The 18507-nt window shown below is 45.3% G+C and overlaps 2 protein-coding genes across 3 annotated transcripts in view; one reads left to right on the forward strand and one right to left on the reverse strand.

Moving 5' to 3' along the window:
- The window catches only part of LOC118364978 (protein kinase C alpha type), a 251842-nt gene that overhangs the window by 153699 nt on the left and 79636 nt on the right, over window positions 1–18507 (forward strand). The gene's annotated exons all lie outside the window — the stretch shown is intronic.
- On the reverse strand, window positions 2775–3642 carry LOC127914460 (uncharacterized). Of its 2 annotated transcripts, XM_052490625.1 has the most exons (3): window positions 3508–3642; window positions 3253–3456; window positions 2775–3201 (listed from the first exon to the last, which is right to left on the reverse strand). In XM_052490625.1, the coding sequence occupies exons 1-3, from the start codon at window positions 3528–3530 to the stop codon at window positions 2775–2777; spliced, it is 654 nt and encodes a 217-aa protein (XP_052346585.1). In that variant the 5' UTR covers window positions 3531–3642. The 2 variants fall into 2 exon arrangements, with proteins under 2 accessions (XP_052346585.1, XP_052346584.1); XM_052490624.1 differs by having other exon boundaries at window positions 3253–3530.

The following is an 18507-nucleotide window of genomic DNA, read 5'->3' on the forward strand; positions in this document are numbered from 1 at the left end:
GACTGTCCAGGGCAAGGTTAGTCGTTGAATGCGCCTTTGGGATTCTGGCAGCCCGGTGGAGAATGTATCAGAGAGTGCTTGGTCTCAGCCCCTCAAATGTCGATGCCTGGGTGAAGGCCACATGTGTTCTCCACAACTACCTGCGGAGGGCATTCCAGGAGCCACTCCGGGTGGAGATGGGCACGCCAAATGGTCACCTTCCTGATGTCACCAGGGCAGGTGCCAACAACGCCCCCAGACAGGCACTCCAGGTGACCACCTACTTCTCATCGCCAGCAGGTGAAGTCCCATGGCAGTATGCCGTGGAGTGAAAAAGCTTTCTTAAGAGCCCCATAACACAAAGGTTATATTAAGAACCATCCACCGTTGTCCATACAATTGAGTTTTTTTCCCAGATTACTTTATATATCATTGTCTCTTCATTTGGAAGCTATATTTAAGTGAAATTTGGGAGTAAAGACCACACCTTAACCCCTTCCCTCTCCCATTACACACCTGGCATGGTACACCAGGTGAGCGGGAGCACTAAGGTTATACGACATACAGTTAGTATGATAACAAAGGGAAAGGGTAACCTAGGGTCCATACAGATAGTACAGTTTACCGCCATGTTCACTGGCCTGACAAAACACAGGTGGGAAAAAAACTAATTAGGAAGAGAATGTGTTTTTACTTTCATCTTGTCTTCGATCTGCAAAGGTGTTGGGAAGAAATAAGCAGATTAAGTCTAAATTATATATTAATAAACTTCTGAAACAACTGACTATGAAAACATATTTGAATAAGTATTCAAGTACAGGAAAGAACATGACAGGCATGTGTGTTGTAAAAAAAAAAAAAAATGAAACTATTTGAAAGAGTGTGTGTGTGTGTGTGTGTGCGTGCACGTGTGTGAAAAATAAATGTAAAAAATGAATGTGTAGCCTGTAATCTGTAAGAGAACAACAAGAACATGTATCTTTGGCACAACTGCAGACAGATACAGGGACTACTCATAAGCCTAGACGTAGGGAACCTCAGACATGGCCATAAAGAGCGAGAGGACAGGGCACTGGAGATCTGAGGTTTCAGAGAGGAGTGGAGGAGAGGTGTGTGTGTGTGTGTGTGTGTGTGTGTGTGTGTGTGTGTGTGTGTGTGTGTGTGTGTGTGTGTGTGTGTGTGTGTGTGTGTGTGTGTGTGTGTGTGTGTGTGTTTCTGGAAAAAAAGAAAATATGTACCCATAACACAGCTAAACAAACAAATGGCCCCTGGACGTCACGGACCGGTTGATGGAACATAACTTCACAAAACGTTTCAACACCCTGGTTTTCAAGTGGTTTTAAATGAAATAAATATATTCACCTTCAGTCTCGTAAGAGACCAACAAGAGCATCTGTGAATTCTCCGGTATATGAGTTTCAATTCTGTCAATTCAGAAATCTACGGAACACTAATAATGAATGCTATCCTAAGACTTTATAAACAAATGACTTTATGAATTGACTGAATTTAAACAGAACTGACGTGTGTGAAAAAGAAAGGTACCCTGAGGGAGGTCAAAACAACAACCAGTCAACTCCTCTTCCTGTCCTTCCTGTGAGCTGGTCGGCCCCGGCAACTCCTCTCCTCTTCCTGTCCTTCCTGTGAGCTGGTCGGCCCCGGCAACTCCTCTCCTCTTCCTGTCCTTCCTGTGAGCTGGTCGGCCCCGGCAACTCCTCTCCTCTTCCTGTCCTTCCTGTGAGCTGGTCGGCCCCGGCAACTCCTCTCCTCTTCCTGTCCTTCCTGTGAGCTGGTCGGCCCCGGCAACTCCTCTCCTCTTCCTGTCCTTCCTGTGAGCTGGTCGGCCCCGGCAACTCCTCTCCTCTTCCTGTCCTTCCTGTGAGCTGGTCGGCCCCGGAAACTCCTCTCCTCTTCCTGTCCTTCCTGTGAGCCGGTCGGCCCGGCAACTCCTCTCCTCTTCCTGTCCTTACTGTGAGCCGGTCGGCCCCGGCAACTCCTCTCCTCTTCCTATCCTTCCTGTGAGCCGGTCGGCCCCGGCAACTCCTCTCCTCTTCCTGTCCTTCCTGTGACCCGATCGGCCCCGGCAACTCCTCTCCTCTTCCTGTCCTTCCTGTGAGCCGGTCGGCCCCGGCAACTCCTCTCCTCTTCCTGTCCTTCCTGTGAGCCGGTCGGCCCCGGCAACTCCTCTCCTCTTCCTGTCCTTCCTGTGAGCTGGTCGGCCCCGGCAACTCCTCTCCTCTTCCTGTCCTTCCTGTGAGCTGGTCGGCCCCGGCAACTCCTCTCCTCTTCCTGTCCTTCCTGTGAGCTGGTCGGCCCCGGCAACTCCTCTCCTCTTCCTGTCCTTCCTGTGAGCTGGTCGGCCCCGGCAACTCCTCTCCTCTTCCTGTGAGCTGGTCGGCTAAATGGACTCCATCTCTGGAAGGGAAGAGAAAAACAACACATACAAGCTTAACATAATATGACACCATAAAAGGTGAGATTTATGTTTACACTATACAAGCAGTATATAGCTGTTAGAGGCATAAATTGGGACAGTGTGGTAAAGTTGGTAATACGTGCTGTTTACTCATGGAATTTGTATTTCAGATCAAAAGATGAATGTGACAGGCAAATATTTAGACAGCAAACTGTTGTTTTAGGATATTTTCTAACCCAGAAACAACAGCTATACATTTACCTCATATTAATACTTTGATCTGAAATACCAAATAGCCTACATGAGTATACTGTAAAAATGACCTACTTTACTTCACTGTCGCAACACTTATGACACTACCTGTGATGTAAAAAATAAATTAAAATGTACCATTGAACTCTGCTTCGAAAAGCAGCCGATACATTTGAACCTTGACTGCTGCTTTTGTTCGCTGACGCAGCCTCTTCAGTGTTGGCACCAGGCTCATGGTAAAGAGGGTCTCTTCATCCTCCTTCCTGTGAGCATCAGGTTGGGCTGCATCCCTCTCGACGGCTTGGAGGAGCCTCTGCTGAAATGAGTTGAGTGGATCTGGGGGCTGGTGCCTCCGATGACGCCTGGTGTGACGTTGTTCCTCTTCGTTTGTCTCCACGGCCACATCCTGTTCAACGAGGTCCTCAGTGGTCACTTCTGTGAGGTTCATAATCATCTCAGGTGGTCCTAGATCCAGAGGTGCTTCCTCCATTTCATCATCCTCCATGGCTGCAACGGTGGAGGTCATACTTGTGGATGATGTCGACGTTGTAGACCTCTCTGCACCGGTGGAGGTCATACTTGTGGATGATGTAGACGTTGTAGACCTCTCTGCACCGGTGGAGGTCATACTTGTGGATGATGTCGACGTTGTAGACCTCTCTGCACCGGTGGAGGTCATACTTGTGGATGATGTCGACGTTGTAGACCTCTCTGCACCGGTGGAGGTCATACTTGTGGATGATGTCGACGTTGTAGACCTCTCTGCACCGGTGGAGGTCATACTTGTGGATGATGTCGACGTTGTAGACCTCTCTGCACCGGTGGAGGTCATACTTGTGGATGATGTAGACGTTGTAGACCTCTCTGCACCGGTGGAGGTCATACTTGTGGATGATGTCGACGTTGTAGCCCTCTCTGCACCGGTGGAGGCGGTGGTCTCACTTGTAAATGACGTAGAGGGTCTTGATGCACCGGTGGCGACAACACTTGTGGATGAGGTCGTAGAGAGTCTGGCTGTAATATTGCCACTCGTTGCAATAGGCACAATAAATGGATCCAGAAAAGGATGTGGCAGAAGCACCAAGGCTGTTGGCCTGAAGTTGCTGACCCAGACCTCTTCTTCTCTTTCTCTGCCCTTCTCTCTCTGATACCTGTCCCTGAGTCCTCTCCACTTCCTCCTACAGTCTTCTTCTACATAGACATGAACATGATAAGCCATACCATCACCTAGCATAACTGTAGTTATTAGATAGCTATCATGAACATGTCACCTACTGTACACACACACACACACACACACACACACACACACACACACACACACACACACACACGGTTATCTGACCAAATTATCAGGGGTACAGTAGTATCTACCATTTCTATTACTATTTATTTGACATTCACACTCTTTCAAACATGATTATTTGGGAATGTTATCAGGGGTAGTAACTAGCATAATTTATATGACTATTTCTCACACACACACACACACACACCTCATTGGCTTGGTTAGCTAGCTAGTCTTTGCTAGGTAAAGCCCCGCCTTATCTCAGCTCACTGGTCACTATATTAGCACCCACCCGTAGCACGCGCACCAGCAGGTATGTTTCACTGGTCACCCCTAAAGCCAATTCCTGCTTTGGCCACATTTCATTCCAGTTCTCTGCTGCCAATGACTGGAGCAAATTGCAAAAATCACTGAAGCTGGAGACCCACATCTCCCTCACTAACTTCAAGCACCAGCTGTCAGAGCAGCTCACAGATCACTGCACATAGCCCATCTGTAAATAGCCCATTCAACTACCTCACCCCCATACTGTTATTTATTTGGTGCTCCTTTTCATCCCAGTACCTCTACTTGCACATTCATCTTCTGCACACCTGTCACTCCAGTGTTTAATTGCTAAATTGTAATTATTTCGCCACTATGGCCTATTTATTGCCTCCCTTGCACACACTGTATATAGACTTTTTCTTCTTCTCTCTATTATGTTATTGACTGTATGTTTGTTTATGTGTAACTCTGTGTTGTTGTTTGTGTCGCACTGCTTTGCTTTATCTCGGCCAGGTCGCAGTTGTAAATGAGAACTTGTTCTCAACTAGCCTACCTGGTTAGATAAATGTGAAATAAAAACATTTAAAGAATGTGTCCAACCGCATGTGACCATCTGCAAAAGATACCTGCATCAGTATAGTTGCCTCGCTGCGCAAAATGTTATGCAGAAGTGATGTGGAAACGCAGTCTAAGCGTTAGATGGCTAACAAATACTAGGATGGAAGCAAATGTAAGGGATTATAACGTCATAACGAATCATGCAAAACATGTACAGTTGACAGCAATATGTTCGTTAATGTAGAGACAAACGATTATGCATATTTTTTTTATCATAAAGTTCATTTTTCAAAAATCGCGATTTAGCAAGCTAGCTGACTAGCTTTATGGGTGTTGTGACATGGGTATGAAATTGTCATTCTGGTTGTTTGTTTTAGGGACTCCTGAAACAACCTGCAAACCAGGCTGCCGTCTTGTGAAACTGTGGATCTAAAGAATCTAGCTAGCTACAACATTAACTGCAAATTAAATGTACAATTTTGTATGCTTGCCTTGCTGATATTTGCCATGCAATGCTGATAGATGAATAGCGTAGCAAGCTATGTTCTTGCTTTTTGTGCAGTGGAGGATTAAAAAAATACCTGTATGCCTATGGATGTGTAGAAACCTATCTATATGCATGTAGTTATACATGTAGTTATTACCATGCATGATATCCCCACACTCTAGCCTGCACATTTAATATGTTCACTGATCACGTACTCTCAGTTTAGGTATGAATGTCTTTGAGATTATTTTTCAGTCATATCCAATACCAGGAGTATCGAATTATTAGTCTTTGAATGATGCTGTGTCTGCATGTATGTATTACAATTATACACTTCAACAGTGTTTACCAATCTTGGTCCTGGGACATCAATGGTTACACTGTAACTAATAGACTAGAAACAGGATTTAACTAGTTAAAGGCTAATTTGTAATTCATATATACAGAAATAAAACATTTTAAAAACAGTACACTACACTTCCTATGCATGATGTTGTCGTGTCTTTACTATCATTAAATTGAAGACGTATAGTTTTTATCAAAGATTCTCTAATTAGTATTACGCGATTAATCCAATTAATCATGTAACTGTAATTAACTAGGAAGTCGGGGCATCAAGGCCCATCTTCAACGCTCTTACTGAGGGAAGGAGGTTGTTGGCCAAGATCTTGCGATACATGGCCCCATCCCTCCTCCCCTCAATACAGTGCAGTCGTCCTGTCCCCTTTGCAGAAAAGCATACCGAAAGAATGTTTCCACCTCCATGGTTCACGGTTGGGATGGTGTTCTTGGGGTTGTACTCATCCTTCTTCTTCCTCCAAACACTGCAAGTGGAGTTTAGACCAAAAAGCTCTATTTTTGTCTCATCAGACCACATGACCTTCTCCCATTCCTCCTCTGGATCATCCAGATGGTTATTGGCAAACTTCAGACGGGCCTGGACATGCGCTGGCTTGAGCAGGAGGACCTTGCGTGCGCTGCAGGATTTTAATCCATGACGGCATAGTGTATTACTAATGGTTTTCTTTGAGACTGTGGTACCAGCTCTCTTCAGGTCATTGACCAGGTCATGCCGTGCAGTTCTGGGCTGATCCCTCACCTTCCTCATGATCATTGATGCACCACGAAGGGTGAGATCTTGCATTGAGCCCTAGACCGAGGGTGATCTTGAACGTCTTCCATTTTCTAATAATTGCACCAACAGTTGTTGCCTTCTCACCAAGCTGCTTGCCTGTTGTCCTGTAGCCCATCCCAGCCTTGTGCAGGTCTACAATTGATCCCTGATGTCCTTACACAGCTCTCTGGTCTTGGCCATTGTGGAGAGGTTGGAGTCTGTTTGATTGAGTGTGTGGACAGGTGTCTTTTATACAGGTAACGAGTTCAAACAGGTGCAGTTAATACAGGTAATGAGTGGAGAACAGGAGGGCTTCTAACAGGTCTGTGAGAGCCAGAATTCTTACTGTTTGGTAGGTGATCAAATACTTATGTCATGCAATAAAATGCAAATTAATTACTTAAAAATCATACAATGTGTTTTTCTGGATTTTTGTTTTGGATTCCGTCTCACAGTTGAAGTGTACCTATGATAAAAATTACAGACCTCTACATGCTTTGTAAGTAGGAAACCCTGCAAAATCCGCAGTGTATCAAATACTTGTTCTCCCCACTGTATTTATGCTCAGTGTGTTGTCTTGGTCGCTGTTGAAAAGTTTGTTTATTTTGTAGAATTGTTCGTCTCTCTCTCTCTCTCTCTCTCTGTCGTGGTTATAGTGGATAGTTCAGAGTGACATTCATTCATGTTGTTGTAGAATGGGTGTTTCGGCGGTTGTCGTTCTTCGCGTTCAATGATACCGAATTCCTAGCTGCAGACTAGTAAATAATATCGAAGACTTGTTCGAAGACTCTTCGAAGAAGTAGGAGGTGAAGATCTTCTGCACACAGATTGCCTCTCTTGCTGCGTTGTTGGACACCATCCTTGAAACATTCTGCAGAGCAGCAGACCTCTCCTCTGGGACACAACGGCGAGCTGCAGATCCCCTCCTGGTCCTCGTGTCCATCCTCATGAAGTTACGCAGGACACAGGTAGCCTTCACACACCTGAATTCCTCCAGGAGGCAGTCCCAGGTGACCCTGGTCACCCAACCTTGCGGTGCCCTACACGTTAACTGTAGGCAATAGTTTTGAAGGAATCTCCAGTTACAAGGTATCTGTAGCAATATGGAAGACAATGTAATTATTAGACTGTTACATCACCAGGTCATTGTGGATGACTAAAGTATAATATCCCTGATAACAAATCATGATAACATTGGATTGATAGATGCATGGACACACATATGTGCATGTGTAGCATGTGACAATAACAGGATCATATCAAGGACGGCATCACAAATGAATACATAAATACCACTTGAAGCTTGATGAGTTGATCATTTGAATCAGCTGTGCGGTGCTGAGGCAAAAACAACAATGTGCACCTCTTTGAGTCCCCAGGACCAGGACTGAGAACCACTGCTCTTCATTGGGATCTCTTCGTATGTACACATGCTTTCGTAGCTCTCTTTATCTGAGGACAGAAAACCTCACAAGAAACAGGCTTCATTTTTAGTCAAATTACACCGCACTGAATATTATGCTATTATCTCCGTCCTCACTTCTAGGGACAGGAATTGCACAAAAGTACCTGCCCTTTCCAGAATAGCCTCCTCTCTCACTTTGACAGTTGGGGCTGCTATCCTTTCACCCTCCTCCATGGCTGTTAGCTAGCTACCTACAAATGCATTTGGAGTTTTTTTTTTTTACAGTGATAACACATTTGAGTTAGCCTGCACTTTAGCTAGTTAGCTAATAATACATCCTTTTTTTTTTTCATTTACGAAATGTATTTACTTACTTGAATAGGTTCTCCCAGCCATGTGGACAATTGGAAACGGGGCAGCAAAGTTTGTTTGTCACCAGAGTGTTTTTTAGATTATATTACTATTGAACTATGTACCCATTTAATAACCAGAACCTTCATACAAACTTGCTATGCTGAATAATTGACGCACAATCGAACATGCTGCCAGCACGCCCACAAGCGAGTCACAATTGTCGGCCTAAGCGGCACATGGCAATTTACCATTATCTAGTGTACATGCACCGTTAGGCCTACTACTTTATATACTTCGGTGGCTTGAGACTGCTAGCTAACAGTAAACGGACAGGAGGGAGTATGCCAGACCCCCCTAAAAGAGGCATAGCCCCCCTATCCATGAATCTCTAGTGACGTCCCTTCCCAGGGTTATATCTGTGTGGGCTTAGTCAGAAACAGGGGTCTCTCTTTTACATGTATTTAGGAAGTCACAACTCGTTCCTCATGTCTTTCTCTCTGTGTGTGTGTGTGTGTGTGTGTGTGTGTGTGTGTGTGTGTGTGTGTGTGTGTGTGTGTGTGTGTGTGTGCGTAACTGTTGGTTCTGTATCGGATGATTTCAGTCAGGCATAGAATGGACAGCACCAAAGGTGGTCCAATCAGGCAATATGCTTAGTGCTACTGCATAAAGTGGTACCACATTTTACTTCAAGGCCAACATATTGATACTACTGAATAACATTGTGCAGTGGCTAAAAACGGTATTTTTAGAGTTTCTTTGATTATGGCATGGGATGTTGTAGGAAACAGTTCCCTCTTTATGCTAATTCTAGCTAATGCAGCAGTAGTTACATAATAATCACATGTATTTAGTAGTGGAGTCCGACACTTCAGTGTTGGTACACATTCAGATTCAGTACAATGACTACAATTGAATTGCCTGCTTGTGTAATTACATACAATACATGTGGAATTCCCTCCCCAAATAATAATATGGATCCACACCACACATAGAGCTGTAGGAAATTGGAAACAGGTACACACAGTCAGTCCATTAACTGGTTAAGCTTGGGTCCCTAAATCAAATCACATTCCCTCAACACACACTTATCACATTATCGCCCACGAGATGGAAGCAACCCCGGAAATATTCAATCAAATAGGGCAGTGGTCTTTGGCTTAGTTAACTCCAAAGTGTAAATCGCACACTGTTAACATTTAAGTTTGCTTTTCCATTGAGCTGATAAATGCCCAGTCGTGTACTTGTCATATAGCATCTTTCCATTATTGAGAGTTCACTCTAGAACCATATAAACCCTATTACGTTTCCCCAAATGTTTTGTTACATATGAAATTTGCAGTTCAGCTTAGTGCAGATCAACTCGTTTCCCTCCGATATGTGAGGTCACTTTTCATGGCCCAATCACACGCCCGGCTGGCTGCCAAGCGCTCAGACCAGACGTGTGTGTGTGTGTGTGTATAATTCGAGGGTGGCTTCCCTCCATCGGCGTAATTGCTAGTGTGAAATTAAGTGTGACTCAGATGTAGGGGAGGAGGAAGGAATCGGGAAAAGGAAGGGAAGTCGACCTGACTTTCATAATCCAATACAGTTCCAGAGAGAGAACAGCACTAGGAAGTGGAGATAGGAGGACCCATGTACTGTACTGTAAAGCCCTGTTCCAATGTTCAAATGCATTGTTCTTTCCTCCTCCACCCCTTCATGCAATCATGAATCTAATCTATTTTGGATAGGTGAGAGTAAGGGTTCCCACTGTAGAGCAGAACGCCAACACAGTCAAATCCGTGATGGCAAAGGGACCAATGGAGGAAGGATGCGTTTCCCAAAGTATTGGCGCCGGGCCTACAAAACGTTCAGGAGACGCCACTGGGCAGTGCAGCCCTGGAACATCTAGTACTCTCTGTGGGCCACCCATCAGATGACACTGTCGGAAGAAGAAGAGAGCAAAGAGGGCCAAGCCATGTTGCTAACAAATACAGACCCACGTCTATCCCAATTGACTACTTGTGGTCTCAATGTAGCCCCTATCCCTTGGCTGGCAGTAGCCTTCCCAAGCAGCCTTCAACTAAGAGTCACTTCCTTAATTTAAGTGTCACTTTCAGTCCGTTCTGCTTCAAAGGGGCTTTTGGCTGGCTTCTCCTTGGAACATTCTGCTTATGTTTAACTCTATTTAGCTTCAGTACAGAGCAGCGGCCTGCTTATATGCCTACTGGTAGACATTCCCCCTTCCACTGGGCTCGGCTGTGCTGTGGCTATGAGGCGCACACACACACAAGCACACACACAAATATTCCCGTAGCTAAATCGCTAACTGCTCTTCCCTTTAACAGACAGGCAGATGGGAATGCCGATTGGGGCCCGTCTAAAGTGTGGACAGAACGCTAAATGCACTGGCAAGCCAAAGAGGATATGGAGCTCTCTCCTGATACTGAAATGTGTTCTAGTGGGCTGTGATGGAGCCAGGAATGCTGTGATGAAGCTGGACCTCGCTGGTGAAAGTGGTTTCTTGATTTGAAGAGGTTTATGTTGTCTAGGTGTTAGTAACACCCGGGGAGTCATTTCATAACAGCTAATGTTATCATTCTTTGGCAGTGTTATGATTATTTTAAAAATGTTCCAAAACAAATCATTTACACGAGTTATGTAAGTAAATGTGTGATGGCAAATTATTACATTTCTAACGTTAAAAGTTAATGTTCGCAAATTATTATCATTTCTCCCACACATTTACCACAAACTATTATGAGGTACATAATGCAGCTATCTGGTCTAAAAGTTACCTGCCTCATTCCTATGATAGGAATGTAATGCATTTTCCCAGGCAGACAAAGACCGCTTCGCCAGCGTGTTTGAATTGCCCTGCTTCTTGGTTTCCTGTAAAGCACCGGCGTGGCTGTTTGTCAGCACAACGCCTAACATACGACCTGGATTCCCTTAGCATTCCCTGGGCTAGCATGATGTCCATCACATTACACCACAGCTCCATTGTTGCTTCACCTTTTCTAAATGAGCCTGTCAGTCAGACACAGGGCCCTTGTCTTACACATCAGTTCTGTCATTGCCAATCGCCACACAACTTTATAATAATATATTTAATACTTACTGCTGATGGGATGTCAAAGTAATGCGAGCATATTACTTAACAAAAATATAAACTCAACATGTAAAATGTTGGTCCCATGTTTCATGAGCTGAAATAAAAGATCCCAGAAATGTTCCACACGCACAAAAATCTTCTTTCAATCCAATTCTGTGCACACATTTGTTTACATCCCTTGTTAGTGAGCATTTCTCCTTTGCCAAGATATTCCATCTACCTGACAGGTGTGGCATATCAAGAAGCTGATTAAACGGCATGATCATTACACCTTGTACTGGGGACAATAAAAGGCCATTCTAAAATGTGCAGTTTTGTCACACAACACAATGCCACAGATGTCTCCAGCGTGCAATTGGCATGATGACTGCAGTGCCAGAGAATTAAATGTACAATTTTCTACCATAAGCTGCCTCCGATGTCATAGAGAATTTGGCAGTACATCTAACTGGCCTCACAACTGCAGACGACGTGTTACCACGCCGGCCCAGGACCTCCACATCCAGCTTCTTCTTCACCTGCGGGATCGTCTGAGACCAGCCACCCAGACAGCTGATGAAACTGTGGTTTTGCAAACTGTCTCGGGGAAGCTCATCCGCATGCTCGCCATCCTCACCAGGTTCTTGACCTGACTGCAGTTTGGCGTCGTAACCGACTTCAGTCGGAAAATGCTCACCTTCAATGGCCACTGGCGTGCTGATGAAAGTCTGCTCTTCACGGGTGAATCCCGGTTTCAACTGTACCGTCCAGGTGACGTCGTGTGGCAGCGGTTTTCTGATGTTGTAACGAGTGCACATGGAGAGGGAAGCAAGTTCAGGGAGTGAGGGTTTTAATAATTACAAGGAACAATGAACACGAAACACAAACAACAGACCGACATGAAAACCAAGTCAAGAACACCTCAGGAAAGAACCAAGGGGAGTGACGGCTATAGGGAAGATAATCAAGGAGGTGATGGAGTCCAGGTGAGTGTCATGAGGCGCAGGTGCGAGAGACGATGGTGATTGTGAATAAAGTGCCTCGTGGTGGGGTTATGGGTTGGGCAGGCATAAGCGGCGGACAACGTACACAGTTGCATTTTATCGATGGCAATTTGAAGGCACAGAGATACCGTGATGAGATCCTGAGGCCCATTGTCATGCCATTCATCCGCTGTCATCTCATGTTTCACCATGATAATGCACATGTCGCATGGATCTGTATATAATTCCTGGAAGCTGTAAATGTTCCAGTTCTTCCATGGCCTGCATACTCACCAGATGTCACCCACTGAGCATGTTTGGGATGCTCTGGATCAACTTGTACGACAGGGTGTTCCAGTTCTCGCCAATATCGGCGACTTGGCACAGCCATTGAAGAGGAGTGGGACAACATTCCACAGGCCACAATCAACAGCCTGATCAACTCTATGCAAAGGAGATGTGTCGCGCTGCGTGAGGCAAATGGTGTCACACCAGATACTGACTGGTTTTCTGATCCACTCCCATACCTTTTATTTTGAAGGTATCTGTGACCAACAGATGCATATCTCTATTCACAGTCACGTGAAATACATAGATTAGGGCCTAATGACTTTATTTCAATTGATTGATTTCCTTGAATGAACTGTAACTTAGTCAAATCTTTTAAATTGTTGCATGTTGCTTTTATATTTTTGTTCAGTGTAAGACCATTCTGGTGAAATGGATTTGAGTTTTGTGGCTATTTACTGAGAGAAATGTTTGATGGTATGCAGGGACTATATGACGTATGTGGCCTGCTTGGAGTGTCACCTCCACGAGATTCCTAGCGCTGAGATTAATATTATCACGGGCGAGTTCTAACTTCTCACTAAGTGAAACTCCAATTAAAGTGGAAATGAGCATTCTCCCCTTTAGATAGCGTGGTCCTCTCTTCCTCCTCCTCCTCCTTGTCATACAGTGGGGCAAAAAAACTATTTAGTCAGCCACCAATTGTGCAAGTTCTCCCACTTAAAAAGATGAGAGGCCTGTAATTTTCATCATAGGTACACTTCAACTATGACAGACAAAGTGAGAAAAAAATCCAGGAAATCACATTGTAGGATTTTTAATGAATTTATTTGCAAATTATGGTGGAAAATAAGTATTTGGTCAAAAATAACAAAAGTTTACAGAGGTCAAACGTTTTCTGTAAGTCTTCACAAGGTTTTCACACACTGTTGCTGGTATTTTGGCCCATTCCTCCATGCAGATCTCCTCTAGAGCAGTGATGTTTTGGGGTTGTTGCTGGGCAACACAGACTTTCAACTCCCTCCAAAGATTTTCTATGGGGTTGAGATCTGGAGACTGGCTAGGCCACTCCAGGACCTTGAAATGCTTCTTAAGCTGGGGGACACTTCTGGCACTGCATGATTTGAGTCCCTGGCGGCGTAGTGTGTTACTGATGGAAGGCTTTGTTACTTTGGTCCAAATGCTCTCTGCAGGTCATTCACTAGGTCGCCCCGTGTGGTTCTGGGATTTTTGCTCACCGTTCTTGTGATCATTTTGACCCCACGGGGTGAGATCTTGCGTGGAGCCCCAGATCGAGAGAGATTATCAGTGGTCTTGTATGTCTTCCATTTCCTAATAATTGCTCCCACAGTTGATTTCTTCAAACCAAGCTGCTTACCTATTGCAGATTCAGTCTTCCAAGCCTGGTGCAGGTCTACAATTTTGGTTCTGGTGTCCTTTGACAGCTCTTTGGTCTTGGCCATAGTGGAGTTTGGAGTGTGACTGTTTGAGGTTGTGGACAGGTGTCTTTTATACTGATAACAAGTTCAAACAGGTGCCATTAATACAGGCAAAGAGTGGAGGACAGAGGAGCCTCTTAAAGAAGAAGTTACAGGTCTGTGAGAGCCAGAAATCTTGCTTGTTTGTAGGTGACCAAATACTTATTTTCCACCATAATTTGCAAATAAATTCATAAAAAATCCTACAATATGATTTTCTGGATTTTTCTTTTCTCATTTTGTTATAGTTGAAGTATACCTATGACGAAAATTACAGGCCTCATCTTTTTAAGTGGAAGAACTTGCACAATTGGTGGCTGACTAAATACTTTTTTGCCGCACTGCATCTCACCAGCTCTAAGTGCTCTGTGTATTGAGCTGAGGAACTTAGTGGTTTCCCTTTTTTTAAACCGACAAAGAAAACAAACCCAGAGCCATCACTCAGGCACCTACAGTACATGCACTCTACCCTGCCTCTTCACGATATTAATCATATCTTTATTCTCACACACACACACACACATACGCACGCACAAACCCACACTCTCACTCTCATCCTGTGACACAAACTCCACCCTGCCTCTTCCAGGGTCTATAATCATACCTTCATTGGTAAGGGTCAGGAGGACAGCTGGCCTATGACACCTCTCCTTCCTGCATCAGGGAGACCCCCAATAGCGTCCGTGATGTCACTCGTCACCAGAATGTCTCCACGGAGGACAGGTGGTGACTGCGACTCTGGCACGGGAAGAAGGGTGGCTCCACTTGACTTCTCCATGATGCCTGGAGAAGGAGAGACCGAGAGGCTGAGGGCGAGAGAGCGAAACAGAGAATGAGAGAGAAACAGAGAATAAGAGAAAGAGAGGGAGCAAATAGAGAGGGATGAGTGAGGGAGATGAAGAGAGCGAGAGAGTAAGGTATCAAATGGGGGAGTTGGAGAGAACAGAGAGGGTGAAATGCTCGCAGGAAAGGCAAAACACTGAACACAGAGTGGGGTGATGTGTTTTTGCCAAACGGGTGAAATCGCTATGACAGTATGGTGCTGTAGGGAGCTAACTGGACAGAACCAGCTCTGTTCTGTTCCGGTTGAGGACAAACCTCGGGGTATATGCCCTCCTCCTTCAGTTCTTCCCTCAAACACAGAGTCCATTCTCACTCTCTCTGTGTGTTCTGTTGTTTTGTCTCGGGCCTCAGCCTTTGTTCATTGAGTCCGGGGTTATGTAAGACAGGGTGACCGTGTTTCTGCTGCTGTTTTGTAACTCTGGCCATGGTAGGTTGGAGGAGAGAAGAAGGAGATTTGGTAGGCTCAGAGTGATGCACACAGAGACTGACAAATACTCATAAACACACACTCAGACAAACAAACCCATAAAAACATGAATACAGACCAGACCGATATCGGTCTGTCTGTGTGCATGTTTGGTTTTGTGCTCTGTACTGGTACCCCGTGTATATAGCCAAGTATCGTTACTCATTGTGTATTTATTTGACCTGTTAGTCGTGTGTGTGTGTGTGTGTGTGTGTGTGTGTGTGTGTGTGTGTGTGTGTGTGTGTGTGTGTGTGTGTGTGTGTGTGTGTGTGTGTGTGTGTGTGTGTGTGTGTGTGTGTGTGTGTGTATATATACATGGGTGGTGTACATTTGTGTGTGTGTGTGTGTGTGTGTGTGGATGAAAGGTGTCATTGCTCTGACTCACGGCTCGGCTCTGCAAAACCTCATTTAGAACCATCCCCTCCATCCCCAGGCTCTTTCGGGATCTGCTTCCCTCTTTTTGGTTAAACACTTTTCAATCTCCTGCTTTTTTAGTTGTCTTTCCCACTCTCTCCATTTTGCCTTTTGTCTCTTTTTTTTGCACCCCTTTCCATCCATTGCTCTCTTTTGGATGTCGTTATGCCTCATCCCACTGTTCTTTCTCACTTTCAGTCCCTCAAATTATAATGGAACTGGGCCTCATTCTCCTCTTGTTCTAATTGTCTTTTTGCGACCTCATTCTTTTTTTTAAATTCACAACGGCAGCTTTCCTGTGTTTTGTCTCTCCCGAGTCTTTCGATCTCTGATTCATAACATGATATAGAAGCCACGGGTGCACTTGTCAGACTCAAGGCAGCGTGATTGACGTGGCATCAGAATATGTTACATGGCAGACGTCGTTCGGTCGTTTCTCTGAGGTAATACTAGACAAGTGGCAGGAAGATTGACATGTGTTGTCAGTTCGGGAGTGTTAGCTCTACCGCTGTCTAGTCAATAGCACGTTTTGTCAGATGTTGTAGAACTGCGCAAAGGTGAATGTTGGGTCGACCACCCTTGGCTATCAATGCCATATCCACGGCTTTTTCCTCCCCCTGCATACAGAAAACCATCATCTGCATTCAATAGTCCTCTGCCTTTTCTGTCACGAATGCTGAAGAAATTCTGTCCAGCTTGGCCGACGGGCCTTTGTGAGCTGTCAATCACATTTACAACCAATCAGGTTTTGCCGTGTATTATACAGCACTTGCTCTCAGGATCTTTTCTAGTCAACAAAGAGAAGCTGAAACGGGGTCTGCTTCCCAAAATGGCACCCTATTCCCTACATAGTGCACTACTTTTGACCAGGGAATAGGGTGCCATTTTGGGATGCATACAAAAGTAGTGCACTATGTAGGGAATAGGGTGCCATTTGGGATGCATCCATTGCCTGCATTCCATTACCCCTCCCACTCCCACGTAGTCTGTTATGTGGATTCAATTTACTTAGTGCCAGTATAAATTGGCAGAGTATTTCCCTCCATGAGGCCAGCAGTTTTTTTTTCCTTATGCTAATGTTTTCCATCTCCACTAAATACTTCACTGTTGTTGGTAATGACCCTAGCAGGGCACCGTAGTGGGCAGGGTCTGTGAGTCATCAGCTGTAATAACCAGGCGTAGGAATGAAATAAAATCCTGATTGCGTTCCTTTGATTCAGAACGAGCCTGGTTGGAGTGTATGGGGTGATGATTAAATCATGGGGTTTGTTCGTAGAAACACTGCAGGCAAATGAGGAATTCCCTAGATGGTGGTGGTGACGCTGTTGGTGGTGATTACGATGTTGACGGCGGTGATGGCTGTGACCGTTGTGGCTACGGACACAAATTAGGTCACTGAACCTCATATTGCACCTTTATTACCTGTCTGACCTACTAAATCGCACCTCCAAAGACGGGGGGCAGTGTGTAACCCAAAACAGTCCCAGCCTATACCAGAAGAGTTCCTATACAGCACCACAGCCGTCCACCCCGACACTACTGCTCCCACTGACTCCACTGTCATAAAACAGACGTGCTATCCAATATACAGAATGTGTACAGCAGACACAGTGGGCGTGCATTTAAAACGTCAACAGAAACCCAGAAGAGGGCAAGCAGCCAACTGCCACAGATGAGTTATTGTGGCTAAGCCCACACCCTAGTCCCACAGCCAGCCAGCCAGCCTTCACTCCTAGAATCACAACCTTCACACTCTGTGGCTCTCTGTACGATGCCATGGGGACCACGCCTAAGGCCGGACACAGACAAAGCCTTAGTCCTGGACTGAAAGGCAGGCTGATTGGACAATCTCTATCGAAGGCGCTTTTTGGTCAAAAGACACCAGGCAATATATGTATAGTAGGTTATTGTAGTTTGTGGCTTCAAAGACATGTGCATGGAAACTGAAATGCACGCTTTCTCACCTGCAACACACACACACACACAGTCAAATGCATGCACACACCCTGACTCCTCAGTGGGGCTCCCAGACGGAGAGAACAGAGCAGCTGAACTTTGTGGCTGGGCTGGTTCTCTCCTGGCAGAGACTTCCAACAGGCAGCCATGTCATTGGTATTCCGTGGCTGGTCCCGGCTGCCTGGTTCTCTACTGAGCATCACTTTCTCAGTCTCTCTCTCTCTCTTTGCCATTGAGCCGCACGACTCTACACCAGTAAGGGATTGCTGTCGCCAGATGACACTCCCTGTTCCACACCTGTCACACTGTGCTGAAGAGACACACACACACAGGGATAGAATCACATACTAGCAAGTTCATACACTCATAACCATACACACTCACTCACATACATGTACACACACACACACACACACACACACAAGCGTACACTTACACACAGACTCGTACGCAACCAGACGGTTATTTATTTAACCTTTGTTTTGGATAGGTAAGGGAGTTTTTTTGTGTCTGAATGTATACACCCACAACCATCTCTTTCTCTCTCTCGCCCCTCTCACACACACTCGCACCCTTTTCCCCTCCCTCCCTTTGACACCCCCCACCCCTGTTAACCTGGTGACTGGCTAACATACCCGCTAACATACCCGCGTCCTTAAAGCTCAACTGATCCCCCCCCCCCGTTAACCAGCCCAGTCGTTCGGACAGTGGTCACTCCCTGAGCTCTTTATGTTTGACTTCACATTCTAATGTCTCTGTGTGTCAGTTCCGTTGGATATAGGACCAACGGACAAAGATGCGTGCTGTATGGACAACTGCAGAATAGTTGCAAAACTCCTGCAATATTTCTATGTTTCTTCATTTTTACTTTAAGATTTGTGTGTAT

This window comes from Oncorhynchus keta, chromosome 32 (assembly GCF_023373465.1).
Source record: "Oncorhynchus keta strain PuntledgeMale-10-30-2019 chromosome 32, Oket_V2, whole genome shotgun sequence".
Taxonomy (NCBI): domain Eukaryota; kingdom Metazoa; phylum Chordata; class Actinopteri; order Salmoniformes; family Salmonidae; genus Oncorhynchus; species Oncorhynchus keta.

Coding starts and splice junctions, on each gene's coding strand:
- LOC127914460 (XM_052490624.1), bottom strand. CDS start 3,530: ATGACCTCCACCGGTGCAGAGAGGTCTACAACGTCTACATCATCCACA. Junction 3,202..3,252: donor ACCTCCACCGGTGCAGAGAG/GTCTACAACGTC, acceptor CGGTGCAGAGAG/GTCTACAACGTCGACATCAT.